General features: G+C 35.8%; 2 protein-coding genes and 2 non-coding genes across 5 annotated transcripts in view; 3 read left to right on the top strand and 1 right to left on the bottom strand.

Moving 5' to 3' along the window:
• Positions 1-23,636, top strand: part of LOC134213383 (uncharacterized) — a 558,528-nt gene that overhangs the window by 242,958 nt on the left and 291,934 nt on the right. For both annotated transcript variants that reach the window (XM_062692395.1, XM_062692396.1), the window contains exon 4: positions 16,180-16,375. In XM_062692395.1, coding sequence (XP_062548379.1) covers positions 16,351-16,375 — 25 coding nt within the window. In that variant the 5' untranslated portion in view covers positions 16,180-16,350. The remainder of the gene's footprint in view (positions 1-16,179; positions 16,376-23,636) is intronic.
• On the top strand, positions 2,483-4,209 carry LOC134217670 (probable cytochrome P450 6d4). Its single transcript, XM_062696482.1, has 2 exons — positions 2,483-3,835; positions 3,902-4,209. The coding sequence occupies exons 1-2, from the start codon at positions 2,518-2,520 to the stop codon at positions 4,057-4,059; spliced, it is 1,476 nt and encodes a 491-aa protein (XP_062552466.1). The 5' UTR covers positions 2,483-2,517; the 3' UTR covers positions 4,060-4,209.
• On the bottom strand, positions 5,166-5,239 carry Trnai-aau (transfer RNA isoleucine (anticodon AAU)). The gene has a single exon. It is a non-coding gene; the product is annotated as a tRNA-Ile (tRNA).
• On the top strand, positions 13,769-13,840 carry Trnaw-cca (transfer RNA tryptophan (anticodon CCA)). The gene has a single exon. It is a non-coding gene; the product is annotated as a tRNA-Trp (tRNA).

Raw genomic sequence — 23,636 nt, 5'->3', positions numbered from 1 at the left:
AAAACACTTTCTGGAAATTGAGTTTTTGCCACTTTTTAACCCATGAGTTACAAAAAGAAGCGGGCTTGGTAGTCATATGGCTACTGCTTCTGCCTCATACGCAGGAGGTCGTGGGTTCAATCCCAGGTCCGTTCCATTCTCCTACTTTGTATCTTTCTCTTTATTTCTCATGTTCTAGCAATCGCTAGAACTGGAAATGGACTTCCATACCGTTTCCATTACTATTCCTATACCTTCAACTTGAGTATTCTAACAGTAATCTGCTAGAATTGGAAATGAACTATAGAGCTCGTTTCCTACATCCAATTAGAAATTCCATCAGTTACCTTCTCCTATCTATTACATTGGCAGCTCGTTAACCAAGACGGACCTCTGCCTCTCCAACCTAACCCAGAAATTCCAACAAATTCCGCATGAACTCGTGGCAAGTGCAGAGGTATATTCGGCTTGCAGTGGGCGAGTGATTGCATCATCATTTCCTCCCTCTTCCCTACATTGACTTGCATTCTGACGTGGCAGGCGCCAGTGTGACCTAACAAATGAGATCACCAGTACTTGTACATTGAAGATGTGTGCTAGTCCCAAGCAAACATCTGTTGGTTCCCTGTGCAAGAACAGCTGATCTGGTCATAATGGAGTAGCAACTACGAGCAGTCAATCAAGCTCAAGCTCAAGCTCAAGCTTTAACCCATGAGTTACAAAAATTACTTTCCTTGCGAACATGTTGGTCTAGTCGTGGTCTAGAACGTGGGGAGAAGAAGAAAATTACTTTTCAATATCACGTGGCATAATACTTTTCAGCTCATTGCCTAAAAACTGTAAAACAGTTACATGTTTAAAAGGGAGGTTGGAAGTGTATTTTAGAAGATTTATTATACGCTGCTTCTCAATTCTGATCGATCCATAGCCGAAGTCAACAGAGGATGCGCAAAAGTTTCTTCAACCCGTGCTATTATATCTTGGCATTGGATTTTTCAAAGACTTAAACGGTTTTAGGACTTGATGTGTTTTTCAGGGTACGTAATGCTCACTCCATCTCCGGAGCACATGATTTTCACATGTTTTCGGGGAGAAATCGCTTTTCGGGAAAGAAAAACAACCTGGAGAGTGATTAGTAGTTTGTGCAACTAGTTGCAAAAAGATGATTTTTTCAGCACTAGTTGTACGTTTATCCAACGAGGCTTGCCGAGTTGGATAAATACTACGAGGGCTGAAAAAATCGAGTTTTGCAACGAGTTGCACACGCTATTTTTTGCAATGACGAAAAATGGGCTTTAAAATGATAAATCTATACCAAAATTTTACAATCGAATTTACTCCACATGATCATTCATGCCAATAAATTATGTTGCGGCAGAGAACAATAAGATTCCATCTTATCGTGCCAAATTGCATAGCTTGAAAAGCTATGAAGCGATGAATGCAATTGCCTTTGGAAAATTGTGATGTTATGTCCAACAAACCATTTCATTTATTACGAGACGCTTAGAGTACACTATTTAAACACTCACCCAAACTAATTCAGCTAAATTTAGTCATGTAACTACTGTCCCAATGTAGGTTTTTCATTATAGCACCCAAATGAGTGCTATAATGAATATTATGCAACCCATTTGAGTTGCATAATGGTCATTATAGCACCCATTCTGTTGGTATGGAAAAGTAGGCCGTTTTATCACTCAAATGACAACTGTAAACCAGGTATTATGATCAGGAATTGCAAAAAACAATTTTTCGCTCACTTCGATTGCCGCTAAACGTTGGTTTGCTCTTTTTCTTCCATATTCGAGTCTTTTCGTGGCATCATCAATGCAAATGGTAGTAGCTTATGGTTATGGTTATGGTTATGGTTATAGTAGTTATGGTAGTAACTTAACGCTTTCTTACAGATAGCGTGGTGGTGTGGCTAAAGTAAGCGCATCCCCACAGCTATTATTGTTACTATTCTGGGTTCGAATCCCGGCGCGAGCATACAATTTTGTAATTGTTCTGCAATAATTCTCGCGAAAAGTGAGTGACAGGTAAAAGCAATGAAACGTTCATCTTCCAATGCTAATTCTAGAGAAAAGATTGATGGGTGAAAGATGATCCTCAACATAAACAACGAAACAAGATTTTCCCTTGGCCCGAAAAATGCTTGCTTTGGTCTCATTGAAACGAAAAGTCGAATCCCTGAGTTTTAATCAAAGATAATTTGTTAATTATTTGACATTGTAACGCACAATGACAAAACACCTGACATTTTTACAGACGATTGCTGAAATATTTTGTAAAAAGTTATTGAACAGTTATTCAAACATACAGAAAAGATATCTCTTTGATTGTTTTTTTTATTCAATGAAAAGATTAGACAGAGAAGAAAAAAACCATAATAAACATTTTGAACCACCTGCAAACATCCACAGACGCCAAATGAAACACGTATTGATTCATCAGTGTGTGGTGCGCGTGCGATAACACGAAACCGTAACCAAAACTGGTTGCTTCTTCCAGTGCGAGCTCGGCTGCTGTCCGAAAATGTTGATTATTTACGTGTCCGCGCTTCTAGCGGTCGCCGCTACCCTTGCTCTGAAGTACGTCTACTCGTACTGGGACAGGCATGGACTATCGAGCATTAAACCTCACATTCCGTTCGGCAATCTGCTAACTGTAATAAAGAAAACGGAATCATTTGGATTTGCCATCAACCAGCTCTACTGGCAGACGAAAGGTCAACTGGTTGGAATATATTTGTTCTTCCGGCCGGCAATCCTTGTTCGGGACGCACATCTGGCGCAGCAGATCATGACCACGGATTTCAATCACTTCCACGATCGAGGCATCTACTGCAATGAGGAGGGTGATCCCTTCTCCGCCAATCTGTTCGCCCTGCCCGGTAAACGTTGGCGTGCATTGCGGAACAAGCTATCGCCTCTGTTCACCGGTGGGCAACTCCGTGGCATGATGCCAACCATTCTGGAAGTTGGTGATAAGCTGCAAAAATATCTGCAACCAGTAGCCGAGAAGCAAGAAGTGATAGAAATTCGCGATATCCTATCTCGGTTTGTGCTTGAGATAATTGCAACAGTGTTTTTTGGGTTCGAGGCAAATTGCATCGAAGATCGTGATGACGCATTCAGCAAAGTGCTACGTCGAGCACAAGAGGAACGACTCTCTGCCAGGTTTCGGGCATCCGCTATGTTCATTTGCCCGAGTCTGCTAAAATACACGGGAATTTCGTCGCTGGAGCCCGACGTGATTAATTTTGTCTCTGGAATAGTGACGAAGCAAATCGAACACAGGGAAAAGATGGGCGTGAATCGGAAGGATTTTATCCAACAATTGATCAACATTCGTCAAGAGGGTGATCAAAACCAAGGCGTGGCAATGAGCTTAGAGCAGTGTGCAGCAAATGTGTTTTTGTTCTACGCAGCAGGGTCGGAAACATCCACGGGGACAATAGCCTTCGCAATGCATGAGTTAAGTCAACATCCGGATGTAATGAAGAAACTGCAGACGGAGATTATTGAAACGCTTGATAAATTTAACGGAAAAATTACGTACGACAATGTGAAACAAATGCCATATTTGGATCTCTGCATCAAAGAAACATTACGAAAATATCCCGGCCTTCCAATTTTGAATCGAGAATGCACACTGGACTACCATGTGCCAGATTCTGATATGGTAATTACGAAAGGCACTCAAGTTGTGATTCCACTTTACGCATTCAGTATGGATGAGCAGTACTTCCCCGACCCCGATCGCTTCAATCCTGAACGCTTCGAGGAAGCGACAAAAAACTACGATGAAAATGCGTATTATCCATTTGGGGAAGGGCCTCGCAATTGCATAGGTGAATTTTTGTGTAAAATTGTTTTAATTGCAATCACAAACACTAAGTTTTTTTTTGTTTCCACAGCTTTCAGAATGGGTGTACTGATAGCAAAGATTGGATTGGTTTTGCTGCTGTCGAAGTTCAACTTTGAAGCTACTCAAGGCCCAAAAATAGTGTTCAGTCCTGCATCGGTGCCGCTGTTACCGAAAGACGGGATCTTTCTCAAGATTTCTGGTAGATAAATGTTTGCATTGGATATATAAAATTAATTTACAAGATATTGTTAGTCGTTAGCCATTTTGATATACAATTCCCTGTAATAATAAAAAAAAATGACATTTTAAAATTGCAATGAATAAAATGATGAAGACGTAACATTTTCTTTATGTAAATTAAGATTTTGTGGGAGTGTTGTGTATGTATGTTTGTGCGTAAAAGTCTCGCACACTTTGTAGTTATTTACCCTTAACCGGTTTGCTCGTAACATGTTCATTTATACGATTATTTTTACAATGATTTCAAATGAATGCAAAAAATTAGACATGTAGAATACATCTATCAAGAAAATCAAAAATAGTTCATATACGCTTTTTATCTTATTACTTTTTATAATACACAAAAAAGGCTAGTCTCACTAAATGTCTGTTAGATGGATTAATTAGATTTTTTAAACTAGTTCAGAATGTTAAAACTTTCATGCTTCAATTAAACGGTCCAACAACCACTAATGCATGAAATAATTCTATCCAATAGCTTTTTCAATAGACCATGCGAACGAATATAATTCATAACCGCCATTCAACTAACTGTGTGTGGAAACATCATCCACCACTTAGTACAAGCGGTCACTATTTATTTATACTTATTGCCTCGCTTCTCGGTGCGCCTCTCAAGCGTGCTTCATTGGGAAGTGTGAGCATCAATTCAACCAACCAGTCTTATCACTTACCCACACCTTCCTCAGTGGCCATCATCGACGACAAAAACTGACTAGACGACGATGACGGCATCTCGTCGGCGCTGACATCTGTTGGAAATCGTACGCAACTGGGAAATGATAAAAACTGATATTACAGCTATGTATAGAATATAGAATGAAAACGAGAGACAGTTTTCTAAGATTTATGAGTGGGTAGGCTGAGAGTATGCTTCCAACAGCCAGCTGTAGTGTCGCAATCGCGTCTATATGTTGCTGGTGGCGCCAGAGAAGTTTATAAATTTCTATGGCGCCTGTAATCATTACAATATCTGTTGCAAAATCTTTGCAAAATGTTTAAATGGAAGCCAAATCTCCCTAAAGGCAAGTGAGGACTCAAATTCATGCGAACTGTTTGAAACAATAAAAACTTGGCTCCAGAGAGGATCGAACTCACGACCTTCGCGTTATTAGCACGACGCTCTAACCAACTGAGCTATGGAGCCCTATATGAAAAAGTCGTTTAAAATAACCCACAAATCATTATTTCACAATTGAATTCGAATTCTCCAACCGAAACCCGATCGTTGCTTGTATCCAATTATCTAACTTTCTAAAGTTTTCCCTCGTGCTTGATGGTGCGGAAAAACGCCAAACGAGAAAAGTGCTTTTCAATTTTCTCCCGGGAGGAAACGCGAACTTTCTTCTGTTGTTCCAGCTGCAATTGTTTCCCATTTGAGTTGCTTCTGCTGGATGTTGCCGCTACCGGGGGCCACTTTGCCCCAGTACAAAGTAGTTTTGGTGCAGGCATGTGCGAAGGACGTGGTGTAGTGGCGGACTTCCCTACAGATGGAACGATGCGGCATCAGCTGCATCGTTTGGACCGGGCTTGTGGAAATCTAAAGAAAAACACAAAAGAAGCTTCTCTTTGAAGTGGTTGGGCCCAAAGAAGATGCGAGTCTAAAATGTTGTTATTCCTCCTGGTGGCCCAGCTATCAAGAAGGGAAAAAAAACTTTGTAACGCTTCGCTTTGACTGTAAATGGAGCAAAGCAAGGATGTTTCACTGGGAGACAGCACATGATTGAAATGGGTGAGCTGGTGAAGTCGAAATTGCTGCTATTCTTGAACTATTGGTGCGAATTTGGGATGAAGAGTTTGTGGAGAACATTCTTAGAGAAAGCACTACATATAACTCAAAACAAACTTTGATTATGTTCGAGTATTTCTCGGTTGATTAAGAACATTGTTTGTGAAAAAAGTAAATCATTTATTGCATCTTCGCATGCCATCAGCAAAGTTAAATACAAAAATTAAATAAAATCCAGATTGTTCCCTCAATAATGATAACAGCTGATATTGTGCCTTGCAACAAAATGACCACTTTCGTGAACATTTTCCAAGGCTCTCATGAATGTGTAAAATTCCTCCGCAAAACAAATAGCACGTGCTATCCAAGCATTCACCGCCCGAGTCGACCACGCGGCGGTCAAATTTTCAAAAATATCGAAGTAGCGACTATCTGGTGCGAATTTTTCTAAAAATGAATTTAGAACTTGAAAAACATCATTCAAAAAAGTTGGAAATATAAAATTATAATAAATACTAAATAAACAAAAAATTAAAAACATAGAAATAGAATTTTTAAAATCAAGAAATTGAAAAAAAAATAAATTGAAATAATTAAAACAAATACAGTCAAACCTCCATAAGTTGTTGATGTTCCATTAAATTTTTGAATTTTTGAATTTTTGAATTTTTGAATTTTTGAATATTTGAATTTTTGAATATTTGAATTTTTAAATTTTTGAATTTTTGAATTTTTGAATTTTTGAATTTTTGAATTTTTGAATTTTTGAATTTTTGAATTTTTGAATTTTTGAATTTTTGAATTTTTGAATTTTGAATTTTTGAATTTTTGAATTTTTGAATTTTGAATTTTTGAATTTTTGAATTTTTGAATTTTTGAATTTTTGAATTTTTGAATTTTTGAATTTTTGAATTTTTGAATTTTTGAATTTTTGAATTTTAGAATTTTAGAATTTTAGAATTTTAGAATATAGAATTTTGGAATTTTAGAATTTTAGAATTTTAGAATTTTAGAATTTTAGAATTTTAGAATTTTAGAATTTTAGAATTTTAGAATTTTAGAATTTTAGAATTTTAGAATTTTAGAATTTTAGAATTTTAGAATTTTAGAATTTTAGAATTTTAGAATTTTAGAATTTTAAAATTTAAGACATTTCGAATTTTAAAATTTTAGAATTTTAGAATTTTAGAATTTTAGAATTTTAGAATTTTAGAATTTTAGAATTTTAGAATTTTAGAATTTTTGAATTTTTGAATCTTAAAATTTTAGAATTTTAGAATTTTAGAATTTTAGAATTTTAGAATTTTTGAATTTTAGAATTTTTGAATTTTTGAATTTTTGAAATTTAGAAATTTAGAAATTTAGAAATTTAGAATTTTAGAATTTTAGAATTTTAGAATTTTAGAATTTTAGAATTTTAGAATTTTAGAATTTTAGAATTTTAGAATTTTAGAATTTTAGAATTTTAGAATTTTAGAATTTTAGAATTTTAGAATTTTAGAATTTTAGAATTTTAGAATTTTAGAATTTTAGAATTTTAGAATTTTAGAATTTTAGAATTTTAGAATTTTAGAATTTTAGAATTTTAGAATTTTAGAATTGCTATGAGGTGAACCGGTCTAGGGCCGAAAACCTCGTTAATAAAGACAATAAAAAAAAAAAAAAAAATTTTAGAATTTTAGAATTTTAGAATTTTAGAATTTTAGAATTTCAGAATTTTAGAATTTATTTTAGAATTTTAGAATTTTAAAATTTTAGTATTTTAGAATTTTAGAATTTTAGAATTTTAGAATTTTAGAATTTTAGAATTTTAGAATTTTAGAATTTTAGAATTTTAGAATTTTAGAATTTTAGAATTTTAGAATTTTAGAATTTTAGAATTTTAGAATTTTAGAATTTTAGAATTTTAGAATTTTAGAATTTAGAATTTTAGAATTTTAGAATTTTAGAATTTAGAATTTTAGAATTTTAGAATTTTAGAATTTTAGAATTTTAGAATTTTAGAATTTTAACCTTAGAATTTTAGAATTTTAGAATTTAGAACTTAGAATTTTAGAACTTAGAATTTTAGAATTTTAGAATTTTGAATTTTAGAATTTTAGAATTTTGAATTTGAACTTTTGAATTTTGAATTTTGAACTTTTAAATTTTTGAATTTTGAATTTTGAACTTTGAATTTTGAATTTGAATTTTGAATTTTGAATCCCTTGAACTTTGAACCTTGAACTTTGAACTTTGAATTTTGAATTTTTGAACTTTGAATTTTTGAATTTGAACCTTGAACTTTGAACCTTGAATTTTGAATTTTAGAATTTTGAATTTTTGAATTTTGAACCCTTGAATTTTAGAACCTTAGAATTTTTGAATTTGAACTCAGAATTTTAGAACCTTAGAATTTTAGAATTTTAGAATTTTAGAATTTTAGAATTTTAGAATTTAGAATTTTAGAATTTTAGAACCTTAGAATCTTTAGAACCTTAGAACTTAGAATTTTAACTCAGAATTTTAGAATTTTAGAATTTTAGAATTTTAGAATTTTAGAATTTTAGAATTTTAGAATTTTAGAATTTTAGAATTTTAAATTTTAGAATTTTAGAATTTTAGAACTTTTAGAATTTTAGAATTTTAGAACTTTAGAATTTTAGAATTTTAGAATTTTAGAATTTTAGAATTTTAGAATTTTAGAATTTAGAATTTTAGAATTTTAGAATTTTAGAATTTAGAACCTTAGAATTTTGAATTTTTGAATTTTGAACCTTGAATTTTGAACCTTAGAAATTAGGAAATTTAGAAGAATTAGAACCTTAGAATTTTAGAATTTAGAATTTTAGAACCTAGAATCTTAGAATTTAGAATTTTAGAATTTAGAACTCAGAACCTTAACCTTAGAATTTAGAATTTAGAATTTTAGAATTTTAGAACCTTAGAATTTTAGAATTTTAACTCAGAATTTTAGAATTTTAGAATTTTAGAACTCAGAATTTTAGAACTCAACATTAGAATTTAGAATTTTAGAACTTAGAACCTTAGAACTTTAAATTTTAGAATTTTGAATTTTACCTTAGAATTTTAGAACTAGAATTTAGAACTCAGAATTTTAGAATTTTAGAACCTTAGAATTTTAGAATTTTAGAATTTTAGAATTTTAGAATTTAGAATTTAGAATTTTAGAATTTTAGAACCTTAGAATTTAGAACTCAGAACCTTAGAACCTTAGAATTTTAGAATTTTAGAATTTTAGAATTTTAGAATTTTAGAATTTTAGAATTTAGAACCTTTAGAATTTTAGAATTTAGAATTTTAAATTTTAGAATTTTAGAATTTTAAATTTTAGAATTTTAGAATTTTAGAACCTTAGAATTTTAGAATTTTAGAATTTTAGAATTTTAGAATTTAGAACTTAGAATTTTAGAATTTTAGAATTTTAGAATTTTAGAATTTTAGAACCTTAATTTTAGAATTTTAGAATTTTAGAATTTTAGAATTTTAGAATTTTAGAACCTTAGAACCCTTGAATTTTGAATTTTGAATTTTTGAACTTTGAACTTTGAGTTTTGAATTTTGAACTTTGAATTTTGAACTTTTTGAATTATTGAATTTTGAATTTTTGAATTTTGAATTTTGAACCTTTTGAACTTTGAATTTTGAATTTTGAATTTTGAACTTCGAATTTTAGAATTTTAGAACTTTAGAATATTATAAGTTGAGAATTTTAGAATTTTAGAACTTTGAATTTTAATTTTTTGAATTTTAATTTTTGAACCTTTGAAATTTTGAATTTTTGAACTTTGAACCTTTAAATTTTAGAATTTTGAACCTTGAACCTTGAACTTTGAATTTTGAACCTTGAATTTTGAATTTTGAATTTTGAATTTTGAACTTTGAACTTTTGAACTTTTAAACCTTTGTATTTTGAACTTTGAATTTTAAACCTTTGCATTTTGAACTTTTTGAATTTTAAACCTTGAACTTTGAACCGAATCCCTTGAATTTTGAACTTTTGAATTTGAATTTTTGAACCTTGAATTTTGAACCCTTGAACCTTGAATTTTTGAACCTTGAACCTTTGAATTTTTGAACCTTGAACTTTAGAATTTTAGAATTTTAGAATTTTAGAACCTTAGAATTTTAGAATTTTAGAATTTTAGAACCTTAGAACTTAGAACTTAGAACTTTAGAACTTTGAACTTTTGAACCTTGAACCTTGAATTTTTGAATTTGAACCTTGAACTTTGAACCCTTGAACCTTGAACCTTTGAACCTTTGAACCTTTGAACCTTGAACTTTGAACCTTTGAATTTTGAATTTTTGAATTTTGAACCTTTGAACCTTGAATTTTTGAACCTTGAATTTTAGAATTTTGAACCTTGAATTTTGAATTTTTGAACTTTGAATTTTTGAACCTTGAACCTTGAATTTTAGAATTTTAGAACTTTGAATTTTAGAATTTAGAACTTTTAGAATTTTAGAATTTTAAATTTTGAACTCTTTGAATTTTAAATTTTAGAATTTTAGAACCTTTAGAATTTTAGAATTTTAGAATTTTAGAATTTTAGAATTTAGAATAACCTTAGAATTTTAGAATTTAGAATCAGAACCTTAGAACCTTAGAATTTTAAATTTTAGAATTTAGAATTTTAGAATTTAGAATTTTAGAATTTTAGAATTTAGAATTTAGAATTTTAGAATTTAGAATTTTAGAATTTTAGAATTTTAGAATTTTAGAACCTTAGAATTTTAATAGAATTTTAGAATTTTAGAATTTTAGAACTTAGAATTTTAGAATTTTAGAATTTTAGAATTTTAGAATTTTAGAATTTTAGAATTTAGAATTTTAGAATTTTAGAATTTTAGAACCGAACTTAGAATTTTAGAACCTTAGAATTTTAGAATTTTAGAATTTTAGAATTTTAGAATTTTAGAATTTTAGAATTTTAGAATTTTAGAATTTTAGAACCCAGAATTTTAGAATTTTAGAATTTTAGAATTTTAGAATTTTAGAACTCAGAATTTTAGAATTTAGAATTTAGAATTTTAGAACTCCAGAACTCAGAATTTTAGAATTTAGAATTTAGAATTTAGAACTTAGAATTTTAGAATTTTAGAATTTTAGAATTTTGAACTTCAGAATTTTAGAATTTAGAACCTTAGAATTTTAGAATTTTAGAATTTTAGAATTTAGAATTTTAGAATTTTAGAATTTTAGAATTTTAGAATTTAGAATTTAGAACCTAGAATTTAGAATTTTAGAATTTTAGAATTTTAGAATTTTAGAATTTTAGAACCTTAGAATTTTAGAATTTTAGAATTTTAGAATTTTAGAATTTTAGAATTTTATAATTTAGAATTTTAGAATTTTAGAATTTTAGAATTTTAGAATTTTAGAATTTAGAATTTTAGAATTTAGAATTTTAGAATTTTAGAATTTTAGAATTTTAGAATTTAGAATTTTAGAACCTTAGAATTTTAGAATTTTAGAATTTTAAATTTTAGAATTTAGAATTTTAGAATTTTAGAATTTTAGAATTTAAAATTTTAGAATTTTAGAACCTTAGAACCTTAGAATTTTAGAATTTTAGAATTTAGAATTTTAGAATTTTAGAATTTTAGAATTTTAGAACCTTAGAATTTTAGAATTTTAGAATTTTAGAACTCAGAATTTAGAATCCAGAATTTTAGAATTTAGAATTTTAGAATTTTAGAATTTGAACCTTGAACCTTGAATTTTGAATTTTGAATTTTGAATTTTTGAACCCTTGAATTTTGAATTTTTGAATTTTGAACTTTTGAATTTTGAATTTTAGAACTTAGAATTTTAGAATTTAGAATTTTAGAATTTTAGAATTTTAGAATTTTAGAATTTAGAATTTAGAATTTTAGAATTTAGAATTTTAGAATTTTAGAATTTTAGAATTTAGAATTTTAGAATTTTAGAATTTTAGAATTTTAGAATTTTAGAATTTTAGAAATTTAGAATTTTAGAATTTTAGAATTTTAGAATTTTAGAATTTTAGAATTTTAGAATTTTAGAATTTTAGAATTTTAGAATTTTATTTAAATTTTTAAATTTTTAAATTTTTAAATTTTTAAATTTTTAAATTTTTAAATTTTTAAATTTTTAAATTTTTGAGTTTTGAATTTTGAATTTTGAATTTTTGAATTTTGAATTTTTGAATTTTAGATTTTTGAGTTTTTGAGTTTTTGAATTTTTGAATTTTTGAATTTTTGAATTTTCGAATTTTAGAATTTTAGAATTTTAGAATTTTAGAATTTTAGAATTTTAGAATTTTAGAATTTTAGAATTTTAGAATTTTAGAATTTTAGAATTTTAGAATTTTAGAATTTTAGAATTTTAGAATTTTAGAATTTTAGAATTTTAGAATTTTAGAATTTTAGAATTTTAGAATTTTAGAATTTTAGAATTTTAGAAGTTTAGAATTTTAGAATTTTAGAATTTTAGAATTTTAGAATTTTAGAATTTTAGAATTTTAGAATTTTAGAATTAGTCGAATCTTAGCTGAAATATCAAATCTTTTCTACCACTTCTAATTTTATCATGAAAATGTACATCTGTGGTTTGAAGTCTAATAGAATAATAGAAAGAAAATTGAATAAATGTATGAACTTAATTTGAAAAATTATTTTAAGGAAAACTAAAAAAAGCAGACAATTGTTTCAATTATTTCATTTTGATCAATACAGAAAAAATGGAAATTAGAAAATTATGTAGAATAGATAAACAAAATATTGGAAAGAAAAATAAAATATTTGTTCTCCAATTTTCCAAAGTACATATCATTTGCGCCATGGATGTGTTTCGTGGTCAACATTGTTGACCATGCATGTTGCTGCAACAACTGTACCAAAACTTCATCAAACTCTCCGAATGGTTCCATGGACGCAACTCTTTGGGGTGGAAACCGCCTTTGTGGCCTCTGTATTTATTCGTTCGGATTGTACAAGCAATTCATAATGGCAAAAGTTGTTCCTCTTGTTGGTTGTTCGTTTCTCTGCTACCGTTCTGGATCATATCCTCCAAAATCAAGTTTTAACTTTGTCGGTTGCCTCTTTGTTGCGGTGCATAATGTAAAAGCACACAGCTCGAAAATGGATACAGATTACACGTAGTGGATGCAACTCGGTGTTGGGCTAAGAGCAGTCTAGTGCTTCGTGAAAGTTTACAATACGGAAAGCATATGAGCTGCCGACCGTAGGTAAGTGCCCTAGTTGATCTTGAGCTATATTTTCGGGAACAAGGGAAACACTTGGTGCCTTTAGTGCTAGAATCTGTTCTCACAAAAAGCTGTTTTGCAAGGCAATGGTGACGCCCCGGAAGGATCGAGGATATAATGCAGAAGCGTGTGCTATCGCATACATAGTAAATATTTGATAATTGCTAACAAGCGGGAAAGTTTGTTTAGGAATTAGTTCCAACAGCTAGAATTACTAAAGCTGATTGCAAAACGATTAGTTGATTAGTGCTCGTTAAATTCATGTGCAGTACAGGCTTCTGTCGTCGTCAATCATGAATCACATAGAATCAGGAATAAATTCGAATCGCCTGGCAACACATGACAATCACATCGTTTTCCGATTCCACACACTTTGTCAATATTTTTGTTGGCACACAATTGCACCCACATTGCGGTAGAAGCTTCCCTCCACAGCTAGCACAGATTGTACCGCCTATGCCAATCAACGTCATCGCTAACATACGAACAAATTGTCCCAAGATTGGGAACCGTCGCTCCAGCAAACAAACTCAACAACAAAACGACGAAAAAATCTCGGTGCAGCGTGTCGAGCAACTGATTCGATAAGTCCCGCATCGGTGAAATCAACAAATGGTTAGAACCAGAAAAGTTATCCTGATCATTCATTTCAGAAAATATTCAGTTTAGCTGTGAATTTGAAACTTATCAACTATCGGGATATCTCGGTATCAAGGACTCCGTGGCGCAACGGTAGCGCGTCTGACTCCAGATCAGAAGGTTGCGTGTTCAAATCACGTCGGGGTCAACCAATTTTTTTTATTACCTCCCTTGTGTTACAAAATAATTCCATACGTTCGAAGCAATTGGGAAAAGCTATCTGCATGTAGGTAGATTGTGCGAAATAAAATGTTTGATAGCGCTGCTATCCGAATGAATGCTGTTGGTTTGCGAAAGAATGATTCGACTGTGTAGGAATGCATGGCAAAAGCACACCGCAAAAATATGTCACAGTGAAGGGGCGACGTTCGCTTGAACTAAATTTAATTGGAGGCGATATAAAAATAACTTCAGTAGAGGCTGAGTTGGTTGGTTAGTTCACTCCTCAGGCACATGATTTGGTCAATTAGTGGTTGCATACCTCAACCGTGAATGGCTAGGCTAGAAGAAAAGTGTGTTTTGGTTTGCAGTCATATTTGGATAAGTTGCACAAAAAAGTAACGGTTTTAGAGGAGGGGGTGTCTAACGTTCGACTGAAAAGTTTGGGAGTTTTTCTGCTGTGCCGGAAATGGTGTTCCACACAAAACCTAATAAAATTCATCAGTAATGTGATAACTGACTGCAATAAATTTGTTTTGGGATTTGTTTTAGGCGGGATGAAATTGAAGTCACGAACATTGCGAGGGAAGTCCATCAGCAATTCAGGCTGTATTTGGTAGTGGCTGTATTGCAGTGCCTTTCCGTTTTCGCCGACACATGGCTTAGACAGACTTCAATTTTTATGAAATTCAAAAACCAGCATCAGCATTGGCATTCATTTAGAAGCACGGAGAGACTTTTTTCGCAAGCTGTCATGATAAAGAACTGATCCGGGAGGCTATACCCCATGATAAATTTCTTTTAAAAAGCTCCAAACGTAGGGAGCACTGGTTCTGACGATGCATTTCAACCTGTTCTACATAGATGTGCGGTCCCCAACACAAAATGAGGGGTTATTAAGAGCGATTTCGGTAAACCCTGACCCCTACCATAGCGACTGTGTGCCGCTCAAAGCGGCTTTTTATGAATTTCCCATGTACATGTTTCCCAGGTACTTTTTCACTGTTAGGCCGGTTGCACCGACCAAGCACACGAAGCGATGTAGCTACTTTTCATTCGGTAACCCTTTTCAGCTCCCTTGGGAGCTTCTTGTCGCTCAGGGTCGTCGGCCGTCCGGAACCGGTTTTTTTTCGATGCTCTGATTGTTGTCCGATAATGCCAAGATGTTGATACGTCCCAGGGCGTATCCGGCGTCCACGAAGTGCCACCCGATGTCCATTATCGACGCGGCGGGGTGCCGTGCTTTGAACGCGCACACTTCTAAACGGAGTAGCTTCACTGCTTTTGCCATCACGGTTAGAATTCGACTGATAGAGCCAAGATGAATACAGTACAGTGGTGTATTCATCTTGGATAGAGCTGTCAAATTTTGTCTGCTGACTCATAGGCTACTATGATAGATAGTTTGGTAGTTTGGTGCAGTGCAGGTGAAGGTAAACCCATAAAAAATAGGCAATTTTTGTCAATTTCCTTAAAAATGCGAACGTTATATAAAAATTACATTTTGGCCAAAAATTTCACATATCTAGTTCCTCAAACAAACGGTTCAAAAATAAAGAACATTGTTTCCTAACTCAGTGTTTTTACTTCTGTAAGAGAAAAGAATAAACACCACAGCATGAATCATACTTGATTGAAAAAATAAATCTCATCTCATCTGAGTGCAATGGGGCCAAGATAAACAGAATAAAGAAAACGACCAATTTTTCATTGCTACCTTGCGGAAATTAATATTCTTGGCGTCTGCTGGCGAAACGGTGAAGATAATTGCACTTTCCTTGTGGATACTAATGATTCGATGATAATCGAGGACAACACAGGGCTTCAACTTTTCTCATGAATAGCTTGGGCGAAGATAATTTAGATCAGCAGGATTTATATTATGTCCGTTCCCCAACCGAAAGTTTTCGTAATTAGCTTTAGTGTTTTACTCTAGGGAAGTGAAGAAGTTGGACTGTATTCAAAAGGAAGCAGATTATGCTAATTGCCTATTTGATGTTCTCAGGTAATAATAAGAACATATTATACAAAACAGTTGATGGTAAAGGGTAATGGTGCTAACAAAGCTCAAAATACTCTCAAAAATTCAAGACAACAGTGTGCTCGATCTCAACCGTTGATTTTGTTCATGATTCTTGGTTATTATCGTAGCCGATTAGTAAGGATTATTTGTCCTTGTATGAGTGTACAAATTAAAAAGAATAAGAAACTCAAACGCTGAAAGAACAATGTATCAATATTTGTTACCTGAATTCAATTTTAAATTAATGTTCGCCTTTTTAAGATTTTATTTAAAATATTTGTCTTTCATTTTTTTCTCTTCCTCAGATTTCCAGTGCGCGTCGTGTAGTCATCACCATTGTTCCTGAATTTACAACTCGAAAGAGCATTCAACGTTGAAGCACAAGTTCATATAACTCTAAGAGAAAAAAAACCATCACGGAACGAACGGAATAAACTTCTGCCAGCTAGCTTCCAGTAACACAAAACGCACCAACAATGGCTGCCACAATGCGATCCGGAGGTAAGTTTTCCCATTCTCGTATCGTATCGTCTCGTATCACTGATGCAAGGGTCTAACTTCTCGACAACTTAGCGACTGACATTCACATCTACCCAGCGCATACACCGGTTGTGAGCGCACCGAAGGGATGTTGAAGCTCTGCAAGTTGCATTGACAGCAGGGAAAAACAAGAAAGATATAAAAACAAGTCACAGTCAACCACTGAGGTGATTTCCTTCCTACGAGACGCGGTGGCGGTAGAGCGTTGTATATGGAGTAATGTTCGTTCATTCTTCGCTGAGAAGAAAATGTTATTCTTTCATTCCGATACCGTTTAAGCTTGTGCGCACTAAAACGAAATACCGCTTCGACCGGCTGGCTGAACCATGCGAAGAAATTCCGAATGGGAAGTTCCACAACCAAAAGCCGCCTCGGTCGGAAAATGAGCTTATCGGATGCCAATTACCGCAGCAGCAGCGTTATGTACGTACCGAACTGGCAGGATATGTTGCGGTACCAGCGTTTTTATTGATCCGGTGCAAGGTACTGGAGGATTTCCGGGATCCTCTGTGAGGATTACATAAAAATGTGTGCTCGTTTTATGGGTACTCACCTCATGCGAGCGGAAATGGTCGGCATTTTGCGGTGCCAAAATCGATTGCAGATACTATCGGTGATAGCACTGCAGGTGTATCTTAGTCGGTCGTACGTGGAAGGATATCTTTTGATGCCTGCACCGGAAGGGAAAAATGTGTAGTAGCCGGAAAATATTCTATTGGTTATAAACCCGCATAATAATATGTTTAGCAAATTTGGTGCATTTCGGTATATCGATACACAGCATCTGTGGCCTTGCCTATAGTTGTTCGAGATCTATGTATTGAATAATAAAGTTGCTCATCATTCTTTTGTAATTGAAGAATGGAAGAAAATGCTAAATTTCAACAAGGGTGCGGGAATATTTTTTTTTAAATTTTATGATCATTAAACCTCAATGCTCATTTAGTTGAAATTTGACAAATGATAATATGTAATAAAAATAAATAGGCATGAACTATTGTTTCGGTATTTTATAACGTGAAAAGTCAAGAAGTAAGCACTAAACTACCTATGCAATTAAGTTTAACTAATTATTTTCACTATGTTGCAATCAGCCTACGATGATTCAAATGGATGATTCTACTCAGCCATGATTATTTAGGTGCTGAGTTGGGTGCACTTCAACTCACGAGTGATTTGAATCGTTTATGAGTTTTGAGATTTTGAGTTTTTCCCAACACTTGGTTGCAATATGTCTTGAGTCTTGTCAGAAGAAGTCGATGGTTTTTACATTTGTGCTATACTGGCACTACTCAAAATTGTTCGAATTTGACATTTTGATGGCAAATCAGAGAACATAGTTTTCTGCGATAGATCAAAAGTTATGATAATTTCGTAATCTGTCAATTTTTCGGATTTTTTTTGCAAATCCTCAAGTTTATGGATTTCAAAAAAAAATATTCAGAAACATATAAAACTAATCCATTTTTATACAAATGTAGAAATATTCATGGAGTTCGAGAGTTCAGATTATGTACAGATTTTGACTTGTGCCTGTATTGTACGAAACCATTGAAGTATGTATTGTTTTGTTTTTAGAATTTGTTTATTTATCATCAACAGACTTTATTTGAAATCTAATGTCATAGACAACATTAAGCATTCCACGTCGAGCATCCGTGCGAGACGGTTGTAAGTCCGCGTACGGTCTGCTTCTCATTCGGTTTTTTTCCTGAAGTACAGGTAGTGGTTTTTTTCCGAAAGTGTTTTGAAGCATAGTGCTTGAGTGGAAGTGGGGCTTAGCTGTAGCAGTTAAGTAGCCATTTCGTTGGTTTTGCAACTACGCAAAACTTTGCAGTTTATTCGGCGTCCATCGCAGGCGCAGGCATCATCGTCCCACGCCGACAGTCATCATCCATCGTGCGTCTCCACCAACACAGACGCCGCCGTCCTGCCACCATCCATCCACCCAGTTGCAGTGTTGGGTGCGGCGAGAACACCAACAATAGCGTGGTTCGCTTCGACCGCACCACCGGCGAGTGTCCATCGAGCTAGTGTGTGCTGCCAGAACTGTTAGCCGGCAACACAGCAGTGTGAACGCAAGTATTTAATTGAGCTCCCTCTCATTGTTCCCTCTCTTCTCCATCTTATTGGAATAGTTTTTTCTTTCTTTTTTACTCGTCTTCCCCTCTGTCCAAAATCATTATTTTGTTTGTGTGTGTTTTTTTCTGCCCTTGTGATAATTGTTTAGTTTTAAAAGAGATTGTGCCTCGCTGCAGCGGCGCATTTCGTGTCCGCAATGCGCGAAGGCGAAGTTGGCGGGGTACTTCGTATTCCATGTCAGATGTTTCGTTGCATTCAGGTGTTCCAAACCAAAACGAAATGGACACCAGCAACGCTAAAATTTCCTCTACGAGCCCCGTCCCAAGGTCTACCCTCACGACTCTAGTGGGCCGTATGTTGTTTTCTTTCGACCCAAAGGCAAACGTTTGAATATCAGCCAGATTAGCAAAGATCTGGAAAAGCGATTTTCGTCTGTCACGACCATTGACATGGTTGGGTCCAGTAAACTCCGTGTCACGGTCAGTGATCGCAAACAGGCCAACGAGATTGTCACCTGTGAGCTTTTCACTCTCGAATATAGGGTGTATTTACCGTCAGCAGTGTGTGAGATCGCGGGGTGGTGACGGAGGAAGTATGACATGCGACGATTTGAAACAAGGTTTCGGTCGTTTCAAGAACGTTTCTTTGCCTCCTGTTGCGATACTGGATTGCAAACAAATGTATTCAGTGTCGCAGGAGGGAGAGAAGCGGAGTTATTCCCCGTCTGACTCTTTCTGCGTCACTTTTTCCGGGTCCGCACTGCCTGACTACGTAGTGATTGGCAAACTTCGTCTACCTGTTCGACTGTATGTACCGAAGGTGATGAATTGTGTTAATTGCAAGCAGCTGGGCCACACCGCTCAGTACTGCTGCAATAAACCTCGCTGTGCATCATGCGGAGAGAAGCATGTGGAGGGAGCGTGCAAGACGGCACCGAAATGTGTCTATTGTAACGAAAGCCCTCCACATGCTCTTGAAGCTTGCCCAACGTACATACAGCAGCGAATCCACCAGAAGCGGTCTCTTCAGCAACGTTCTCGGCGAAGTTACGCCGAAATGTTGAGGAAGGCCGCTCCTCCACTCGTTTCTGACATCATCTACTCGTCTCTTCCTTTGGACGATCAAGGTAGCTCTGACTCCGAGGTTGGAAATGGGGTTCCCTTTGTTTTCAATGGCTCAACGAGGAAGAGAATGAAACAGAGCCAGCGACCCTCGAAAAAGCCTAGAAAACAGCCTCAAAGTGAGACCCAATCCAACATGGTCAAATTCAAAGCGGGAGGAAATACTCAAAAACGATCAACTTTTGTGGTTTCACATCGGGATGATCGAGAGTTTCCACCGCTTCCGGGAACATCTAAAATCCCAGATACCCCATTTTTTGCGATTTCTCAGCCAGAAAGAGAGCATACAGAGCGAGCAGAAGAACTCCCGAGCGCTCCACTTTCTGGCATCGTGGAGCTCATCCTCAACTTCTTTGATGCTTCCGACCCCGTGAAGAACATGGTCAAAACTGTTCTTCCTATTCTGACTCCTCTCCTGAAGCAGCTGGCTTCGAAAATGCCCCTCCTCGAGTCATTTGTATCCTTCGATGGCTAACTTAGTCAATAAGGGTAACATGATTTCGATTCTACAGTGGAACTGTCGAAGTATTCTTCCAAAATTAGATATTTTTAAATTTTTAGTTAACAAATTACAATGCGATGCTTTTGCTTGATGTGAAACATGGCTAAGCCCAGATGTGAACCTTCGTTTTCCTGATTTCAACGTAATCCGCCGCGCTCGGGCACATCGATATGGACGGTGCTCTTAGGGATCAAAAAACAGCACTCCTTCTATAGAGTCGATCTTGCGCCGATGTCTGGCACCGAAGCTGTCGCATGTCAGGTGACTATTCGAGGAAAAAACCTCAGTATCGCCTCGATATATCTTCCTCCAAACACCGCGATATCTCGAAGAGATCTCTCGCACGTCTGCTCGGTTATGCCTGAGCCACGGTTGCTCCTGGGAGATTTTAACTCCCACGGAACAGGCTGGGGGAACTGTACGACGACAACCGTTCATCAATGATATACGACCTCTGCGACGACTTCAATATGTCAATTTTGAATACAGGAGAAGTTACACGAGTGGCTCCTCCAGCAAGAGATAGCCGTCTAGATCTTTCCATTTGTTCGAGCTCATTATCGTTGGACTGTACTTGGAAGGTGGTCCAAGATCCCCATGGTAGTGATCATTTGCCGATCGAAGTTTCGATTTCCAATGGACATAAGCAATCTGTTTCCATCGATCTTTCATATGACCTCACGAAGCACATCGATTGGGGCAAATATGCGGACGCCATCAGCGATGGCATACAGTCGATAGAAGCACTTCCCCCGCGGGAAGAGTACAAGTTTCTATCGCAGTTGATTCTTGAAAGCGCTCTTCAGGCACAACGTCGGCCGGTGCCAGGAGCTTCGGTTCGTAGGAAACCCTACAGTCCGTGGTGGGACATCGAGTGTACGCAACTGTATCGCGAGAAATCCGCCGCGTTCAAAGAATTTCGAAACACGGGGCGATCGTTCTTCACAAACGATACACCGCGCTCGAAATCCAGTTCAAGAAGCTGGTCAAAGTGAAGAAGCGCGGATATTGGCGCACTTTTGTTGAAGGTTTATCGCGCGAGACTTCAATGAAAACTCTGTGGACCGTCGGGAGAAGAATGCGCAACGCGTCGTCCGTAAACGAAGATCGTGAAAGCTCGTCGCGGTGGATACTTGACTTCGCAAAGAAAGTTTGTCCGGATTCGGTACCGGTGAGGCAAGAGCTACGTGATGCTTTTGCAGACAGGGATGATATGGATCGTCCCTTTTCGATGATTGAATTCTCACTTGCTCTCCTTTCATGTAACAATTCCGCTCCAGGGATGGATAGAATCAGGTTCAATTTGCTCAAAACCTCCCAGACGTCGCGAAGAGGCGCTTATTGAACTTGTTCAATCAGTTACTGGAGTGCAACATTGTTCCGGATGATTGGAGGGAAGTGAGGGTGATAGCCATCCAGAAGCCCGGAAAACCCGCGTCGGATTGTAACTCGTATCGCCCCATCGCGATGCTGTCATGTCTTCGGAAGCTGTTGGAGAAGATGATTCTCTTCCGGCTAGACAAATGGGTTGAATCGAATAGTTTGTTGTCAGATACACAATTTGGTTTCCGCAGGGGCAAGGGAACGAACGACTGTCTTGCGTTGCTTTCTTCAGAAATTCAGCTTACTTTCGCTAAAAAGAGCAAATGGGCTCAGTGTTTTTGGACATTAAGGGGCTTTTGATTCAGTTTGCGTCGATGTCTTATCTGACAAACTCCACGAGTGTGGACTTTCACCAATTTTGAACAACTATTTGTACAATTTGTTGTCAGAGAAGCGTATGAGTTTTTCTCATGGTGACTCGGCAACTTCACGAATTAGCTACATGGGTCTCCCCAGGGCTCATATTTGAGCCCCTTCTTTCTAATTTTTACGTCAGAGACATTGATGAATGTCTCATGCCAAATTGCTCGTTGAGACAGCTTGCAGATGATTGTGTTGTATCCGTTTCGGGGCCAACATCGGTTGATCTGCAAGGACCGTTGCAAGATACTCTGGACAATTTGTCCACTTGGGCTACGAAGCTGGGTATCGAATTCTCTCCGGAGAAAACTGAGATGGTTGTCTTTTCAAAAAAATATAAGCCGGCAATGTTCCCGCTCCAACTGATGGGTAAGACAATCACTCATAGCATATCTTCTAAATACCTCGGGGTCTGGTTCGACTCGAAATGTACCTTCGGGAAGCACATTGTGTATCTGACACAAAAATGCCAGAAACGGATCAACTTCATGCGATCAATAACCGGAACATGGTGGGGAGCGCATCCCGAAGATCTTATGACGTTGTATAGAACAACCATTTTGTCGGTCCTCGAATACGGTAGTTTCTGCTTCCAGTCCGCGGCTAAAACACACATGCTGAAGCTTCAAAGGATTCAGTACCGCTGTCTCCGTATCGCGTTAGGATGTATGAATTCGACACATACAATGAGCTTGGAAGTACTTGCGGGAGTACTGCCACTAACAGATCGTTTCGCGGAATTATCGCTCCGGTTCCTCATCCGCTGTGAGGTTCTCAATCCATTGGTCATTGATAACTTCGAGAAGCTGCTCGAACAAAACCCTCAATCTCGATTCATGAGTATTTACCACTGGTACATAACGCTGGAGGTAAGCCCTTCTTCGGTAGATACCAATAGTGCTAACTTCTTAGACTCTTACAGTTCCTCTGTTACTTTTGATCTGTCCATGAAGCAGGAGGTTCATGGAATACCAGACTTTCTGTGTGCGGAGGTCATACCTCCATTATTTGCAAGCAAATACGGGCACGCCAGTGAGGAGAGAAGCTTTTTACAGACGGGTCAAAATTGATGACTCCACTGGTTTCGGTGTTTTCAACGTTTTCATAGCGCCTACTTTAAGCTCAAAGAGCCTTGTTCCGTGTATACTGCTGAGCTAGCAGCTATACACTATTCACTCGAGCAAATCGCATCCCTACCTCCTGACCACTTTTTCATCTTCACCGACAGCCTAAGTTCCTTGGAGGCTGTTCGGTCAATGAAACCGGTGAAGCACTCAGCGTATCTCCTAAAGGGGATAAAGAAAGCTTTGAGTGCCTTATCACAACGGTCTTACACAATCACCATGGCTTGGGTCCCTTCTCATTGCTCGATCCCGGGAAATGAGAAAGCGGACTCTTTGGCTAAGGTGGGCGCTATGGAAGGTGATATTTACGATCGGAAAATCACCTTCGATGAATTTTTCACATTAGTTCGTCAGGAAACCTTGAACAGCTGGCAACAGAAATGGACAAATGGGGAGTTGGGTAGATGGCTGTATTCAATTCGCCCGCAGGTGTCGAAGCGTCCATGGTTCAAAAAATTGAATATGGGACGAGACTTCATTCGAACCATGTGTCGTCTAATGTCCAATCACTACACTCTAAATGCACATCTTTTCAGAGTGGGGCTCTCGGAAGGAAATCTCTGTGTTTGCGGCGAGGATTATCAGGACATCGATCATGTCGTGTGGGCGTGCGAGGAGCTTCGTGGCCCCAGATCTGCGCTAACTGAACA

This window comes from Armigeres subalbatus, chromosome 2 (genome assembly GCF_024139115.2).
Source record: "Armigeres subalbatus isolate Guangzhou_Male chromosome 2, GZ_Asu_2, whole genome shotgun sequence".
Taxonomy (NCBI): Eukaryota; Metazoa; Arthropoda; class Insecta; order Diptera; family Culicidae; genus Armigeres; species Armigeres subalbatus.
This window is presented reverse-complemented; position numbering and strand designations above follow the sequence as displayed.